General features: G+C 42.1%; 1 protein-coding gene and 1 pseudogene across 1 annotated transcript; both read right to left on the bottom strand.

Annotated features, from left to right (window-relative positions):
* Positions 1-411: 411 nt before the first annotated feature.
* LOC115483072 lies at positions 412-5,137 on the bottom strand (annotated as a pseudogene).
* Positions 5,138-5,793: 656 nt separating this feature from the next.
* LOC115483068 (ceramide-1-phosphate transfer protein-like) lies at positions 5,794-6,523 on the bottom strand. The gene is given in 4 exon segments (XM_030223927.1): positions 5,794-6,057; positions 6,059-6,158; positions 6,217-6,434; positions 6,504-6,523. Coding segments are annotated over 4 exon segments (537 nt in total). The 3' UTR covers positions 5,794-5,858.
* Between the last annotated feature and the right edge of the window lie 15 nt (positions 6,524-6,538).

The following is a 6,538-nucleotide window of genomic DNA, read 5'->3' as shown; positions in this document are numbered from 1 at the left end:
AAGCACACTCAATTAGAAAACTAAACAATGTAATTTTGTTAGATGATTTGAATTAAAGTATTTACAACTGCTAATTCGTTTTGCCTCACATTTCGTAGCAGTTTGCTCTGGTAAGTGAGCTTCAGTCATTAATCGATAGTCCCTAAAGTAAACTTGCTCTTGCATTTTCACTGATTGTCGCGTGAATAAAAACAAAATATATATAAAACATTCCTGAAAGAAACGAAGTAAAAATTAATACTAAATAAACATATTTATTGCATAAACATATTATATAGATTGCAATTGCAATTGGACTTTTCGCACCTCATACTGAACAGCTTTAGTATGCGAGCTTCAGTAATTAATCGATAGCCCCTAAGAGAAGATACAACTTTCGCACGAACAACCGTTAACTTAAAATGGCATGTAAGTAAATGAATTCAATTAAAATTAATTTTGTTTTATTTGTTCTTGCGCATGTAACTCTCTGCTGCTATTTTCTTGAGCTGATTAGCCGTGGCCTTATCAGTTTGATTAACTAGATTTAAAAGAGCACCATCCTCCAGCTGCAAGAGCTTATGTGGTGCTCCAAATTCGATTATTTTCCCTGCATCTATAACTAGGACCCTGTCGTTGTCCATGACTGTGTGAAGACGATGAGCAATGGTCAACACCGTGGCAATGGGCAAATTTGGTACAAATTGTTTCCTGAATAAGCTTGTCAGTGCTGTAATTATAAGTAATTAATTTAATCAACATATTTGCAAGATATTATTGATTACTTACTTAGCATCCACATTAGCCGTCGCCTCGTCCATGATGATTATTCGATTATTGCGGAGTATGGCTCGGGCTAGGCAAACCAATTGCCTTTGGCCCATGCTGAAGTTCGAGCCGCCATCTTGCATATAGCACGAGAGGCCCGCCCTCCAAGCTGGCAACGTATTTCTTCAGCTTTACATCGTCGAGAGCGTTCCAAAGCTCCTCATCGCTCTTCATACCAAATGGATCGAGATTGAAGCGCAAGGTGCCAAAGAAGAGGACTGACTCCTGTGGTATGATTGAAATACGACTGCGTAGATCGTGCAGTCCTAGTTGGGCAATGTCCTGACCATCTATCTCAATGAGCCCTTCATTGACAGCTAGCCGGACAGTGCTTGAATAATCGAGGATTTACCAGCGCCCGTGCGCCCCACAATGCCAATCTTCTCCATGGGCTGTGACTCAAAGGTTATACCTTTTAGAATTTCTATATCGTCTGGGGCATACTTCATGCGTAGATTAGAGAAGCGTAGATGACCCTTTTGTGGCCAGTCTGACGAAAGATTTATCTCCTTTGCTGTTTTCCAGTGCCGGTTCAGATGGTGTCTTTGCGTATTCCAATATACGCTCCACACTTGTCATCTATTCTCCAGCTCTGCTGTCTGCCTCATACCCCATTGACACATTATCACCAGTGTCATGATTGGGTGATAGCCAAGCCAACATCACCGCTGTAGAAGGTCTGATTGATAACCAGGAAACTGAATGTCGCAGCCAGTATGTAAACAACACAATGAGATCCGTCCAAAAGGAAAAGGCACGATTGGCGCTCGTATAGAGAAAAAGTGCTGAAGAGTTCGTATTCTGATGGCCATGGAAAGTGTGCTCCAATTGTGGCATAGCATCCAACGCTCGTATAGTAGTCAAGCCTTGAAATGTTTGATTGGCATGCGTGTAAACAGGACTACGAGCTAGCAATGAAAAATGACTGTTAGTAAGAATTATGCTTACTCATTGACTTACTTAAGCTCTCAATGCGTTTCAGACTGCGACTGGCACCTATGTAAAATGAACGGCAAAAGTACATCAAAATGGCCATAATAGCTGCTGGAATGAGTAGCCAATAGTTGGCGATTGCCACGATGACTAAGACAGCCACCACATCCACAAAGAACTGTAGTAGATGATAAATTATAATATAAGTTACCTTAATTATAGATTGATTTACCTGCAAAGAGTCCATCATAGCCTGGGGCAAGGCCACATCCACGCTCTCAATATCACTAGAGAAGCGATTGAGCACTCGACCCGAGGGATTGGCATTAAAGAAGAACATGCGAGCCCGTATAATCCCAACGAAGAGCAAATTATGCAATCGTAGTGAAATACGTAAACATAACAGAAAGAAGCCAAAGGTGCGCAACAAATAGAGAGCCAAGGTGCACAGTAGAGGACCGCGTACCAGGTCACCATTCGAGCGCGTGTCTTTTCGAATTGCTCTGTTGTTTCATACACTCGATTCTCCTCCCAGGTAGCCCAGCGAGAAATAAAGATGTCCAATAACTGCTTCGCAGACTCGAGCGACAACAAAGAGCGCGAGCACCAAGAAAACTAAAGTGGGCGCGCCCAGAGCACGGAAATAATCCATATACGTATCGTAGCTAACAGCTCCTTTTTGCTGACGCTCTGCGAAGGCACTCTCCTTATTAGATTGACCATCCACAGTCTTTGTAGGATCCTGAAAAAGCTTAGAGTTTCTGTCCACTTGGCTAAGCACCCTCTTTACCAGCTGCTTGTCAGCCTCGATGGCATCCAAATCTGGAGCTGCATGCTTCTCAATAACGTCTCGCAAGTCGCGTAGCTGCCTTGTTGTGTTAGTCGTCCGGACTCGAAGAGCAGCAAGTGGTCCACATCTGCAGCAACTGCACATGATGGGTCACAATATGCGCAGCTTGTCTCCTAAGAATCGATTAAAGCACTTGTCCATTAGCAGTTTGCCCACTCGTGAGTCTCTACCGCAGCTAGAGGATCATCGAACAAATATATATCTGCCTTGCGATATACAGCCCGGGCCAGACTTATCCTGCCTTCTGTCCACCACTTAAACTGATGCCCCGTTCACCGACTACAGTGGCATCCCCATGTGGCAGCAGAGCTAGATCACAGTCTAGCTGGCAGGCGTGCACCACAGCTCGATAGCGCTGCTCAATGTATGGTTCCACAAAGAGTATATTTTCACGTATACTGGCTTGGAAGATCCAGGGCTCCTGTGGGGCATAGCTCAACTTGCCGTGCACTTCGATGCGACCCTGCATGAGCTCTACTTCGCCTAAGATCACATTTAAGAGCGTACTCTTGCCAGAGCCCACGTTGCCCACAATGCCCACCAATTGTGTTGGAAGAAGCTTAAAGCTGATGTCTTCAATATGCGCACGTCTTGCCTGCAGAACGCTTGGCTTATTCCAGCTTGCGCTCACGTGGCTAAAAGTGAGAGACTTTTCCAGGCTCTCTATGCAGTGCAGACGACCCACAGGAAGAGACTTTGCAGGTGTCTTGGTTAAGTCCAATTGCAATGTGGGATTATCTCTGCAGTGGGAGGAGCACTCTTCGCTCGTGGGCGATTCAGTTGTTGTAGGAACTGCGTCACGCGCCTTGCACTGACCACTGTCTGTGCCCAGGTGGTAATGGCCAAGGGCCAAAAGTGCTGCAGGGAATCATTCAGCAAACTGTAGTAAGACGAGAGTATAAACACTTTTCTTGACGTAACCACATCACCTGTATACACATAAGCAATGAGACTCAGGAACAGGGACACCTTCGATATCATATTGGTGCACTGCAACGCAGCGTATATGCTCATGGAACCTCGGATTGCTTTAATCTCCATCTTTCGCACGTTGGCTATCAATTTGCAAAAGATTGCTCCCACGCATACATTTTGATCACCTGTATCGCACCTATAATCTCATTCATCAGCTTTACACGGCGATCCCGTTGTTCCGCAGAACTAGTGCGAAATTTGGCTGCAGCCTTGGCAGCCCACGCTTGAAGTGGAATCAGCAGCGCAATGAAGGCAATTCCTATTAATGACGTCCAGCCAATCTTAGTGTACATAATGTAGCCAAAAATACACGCCTCCACGGGTCCTTTCCACAAATCATGAAAGAAATAGAAACACAGATCGAACTGCGGCAAATCGATTGACATCACTGATATGGCCAAAGCGCCAAGTCCATCTCTGCCATTGATCGCTGCACGTAAACACTTTCTATATATCAGTCCAGCAAAGGCTACGCGAATCCTTGTGCCCACGGCAAACACGAAAAACATAAATGGGTGAAATATCAGTGAAGTCACCAGTGCACACAGCACAATGCCCGTGGCGTAGAGATAGGCGCTGTCCTTGCTAATACTCGTTTGCCCTTCAGCAAAGTATGATATTAAACCACCCAAAAATAGGGGCTGCAAGGCGCTGTAATGAATTATATTAGAGTATGAGAATCACTCACACAGAGTGCTTTAGAGGTTCAGGGAATCGCATACTAAAGTACTTATATTGAAACGCACTAAGATTCCGCATATTCAAGTTGTTTATATGATTATACTTACTGTATAACGATCTCCAGGATTGAGTAGATCACGCAAGCAGGCACAAACTGCCAGCCGTAATGAGCGAAGATCAGATGCAACGAACTTGGTTGCTTGCGTTGAGATTCGCGTATCCATGGCTGTTGCAAATCCTCCGTCAATTTCTCACTATCGAAGCAGGGTAAATTTGCATATAGATCGCTTTCCGATAGCTCCTCTCGCCTCCCTTGCCAAAATAAATGGCGCATCCACCTAAATTATTAAAGTAACAATCAGCCTTAAGTTGACTATTGATTGGAACTACGTGCTGCTATGCAGACAATATTCTACGGATCTCTCGAATTACCAATAAATGATAAAACAAAAGCTAACGCATAAGGAATATTTTGTCGAATACCTTATCGGGACAGCCTAGACTTACGGAGCTTAAATGGCTTTTATTTCTCAATCAATATTAAATCAAGAATGAACCGAACTTATTTAATTTTTTTATATGAGATTCTATATTATTTATTAATTATTATAAGAAACGATTTATATTATTACATCATTTATTGATGATATTATTATACAGCTCAGTGATATTATTGAAATTCACTTAATATTATTTTGAAAATATTTTTCTTTTGTATTGCTTAACGTATTATTTTATCATGTTTTTATAATTGTTAATTTATTTCATTTTGTTATTTTTAAGATTTATTGTATTATTAAACTCACAGAAAAAACCATTTTGAGAATATGTTAGCCTTTTGATAGGGATTTGTTTGGCGTTTACGATTTGATGGAGTATTCATAGCGCCGCCATTCACAAAAATTTACAAACTCTATCGTCTATGGCAGACGATTTTCAAATGCGCCCCATAGCACCCTTTCATGCCGTTTTATAGCTAATTTCTGTGTTTGTTTGAAGTGCTTGATTAAGTCGTCATCAAAACATACTTTAAAATATTTTGCACTAGGCACAACACAAACGATTGATAAGAAGCAATGGAGGCTAGTTGGGCCAATGAGACTGGGCTCTGATATTATTTGGCTAATAGATGTTGTTAAATGCGTAATCAATGGGGTAATAGTATAGGAAAATGTCGGCCATTTGTGTGTGTCATACATTAAATGCAGATTGCAGCTAAATTATAAATATACATACATATACAAGAGAGACTTATAAATCTTTGGAGCTTTGACTAATTCGGCATTGTCTCTTAATGATAAATCCTGATTAGCTTTAATTTGGCTAGCAGGGGCAACGTTCTACGACAGTTCTTCGAGGTTGCACAATCTAATCAAGAAGCGACTTAAGATTCTAATTTCATTATAAATTTCGTCACAGATAAGTTGACTATACGATAAATATAGTTGAGAAACATTCTTTAGTCGAACGCTAAAGCTTTAATAACACAAGTACGAGCAGAAGGCAATAAATACAAACAAAGACACAAACATTGGAATGAACCACTCAATAAGACAGACAGGCTAATGGGTTCGACAATACGTTAAAATTTCTATAATGACCTATGAGAGTTTTAAGGCAGGCTATGGAGCTCCTCCAGTGTATAAAGCTGATCAGTGCGATTGTAGACATCCTGCATATACCGTAACATATTAGGCAGCCTTTGAACGGCGTTCGAGACATTCGCATCGCTGCAGACACGCTTGAAGAGCTCACCGCGCGTGGGTATTGCAAACATTGCAACTTGAGCACCTTTTCGAATAAGGAAGGGTGTGCTTGGCTAGGGTATCATTGTAAGCTGATTTGCAGATATGGTGCGCCTTTTCCTCATCTGCCACGTCTTGCAGACGGTGTAGAAACTCGTACACAAACTCTGCAAGAAATGAAATTAGATAAGATAAGAATCTGTTATCTATTTGACAGAGTACTACCTAAGCCACGATGCAGACGCAATAAGGTGCGACTGCCCGACACGTAGCCTTTCTGTCGCAGCAGGCTGGCTTCTTTCTCATACAACAGCATAGTTTTAATACTATCGAAGTGTTTGTTATCTTCGTTGTCCTGCTGTCGCAGATTGTACAGTATATCCAGTTTGTTGCGCACGTCACTGCTTACAAAAGTAAACACGCTGCCCATCAGTAGGAAGAACCTGATTCAGCAAAACTTGTTAATTTGTTTACAAGTGTTTTCCATTCTAATTACATATCTCTCCTCATACGCTTCCAAATAGTCTTCCATCCGGACATCATCATC

This window comes from Drosophila hydei, unplaced genomic scaffold, assembly GCF_003285905.1.
Source record: "Drosophila hydei strain 15085-1641.00,03,60 unplaced genomic scaffold, DhydRS2 tig00000325-arrow-arrow-pilon, whole genome shotgun sequence".
NCBI lineage: Eukaryota > Metazoa > Arthropoda > Insecta > Diptera > Drosophilidae > Drosophila > Drosophila hydei.
The sequence above is the reverse complement of the archived record's forward strand: the minus strand, read 5'-3'. Positions and strand labels throughout refer to the sequence as shown.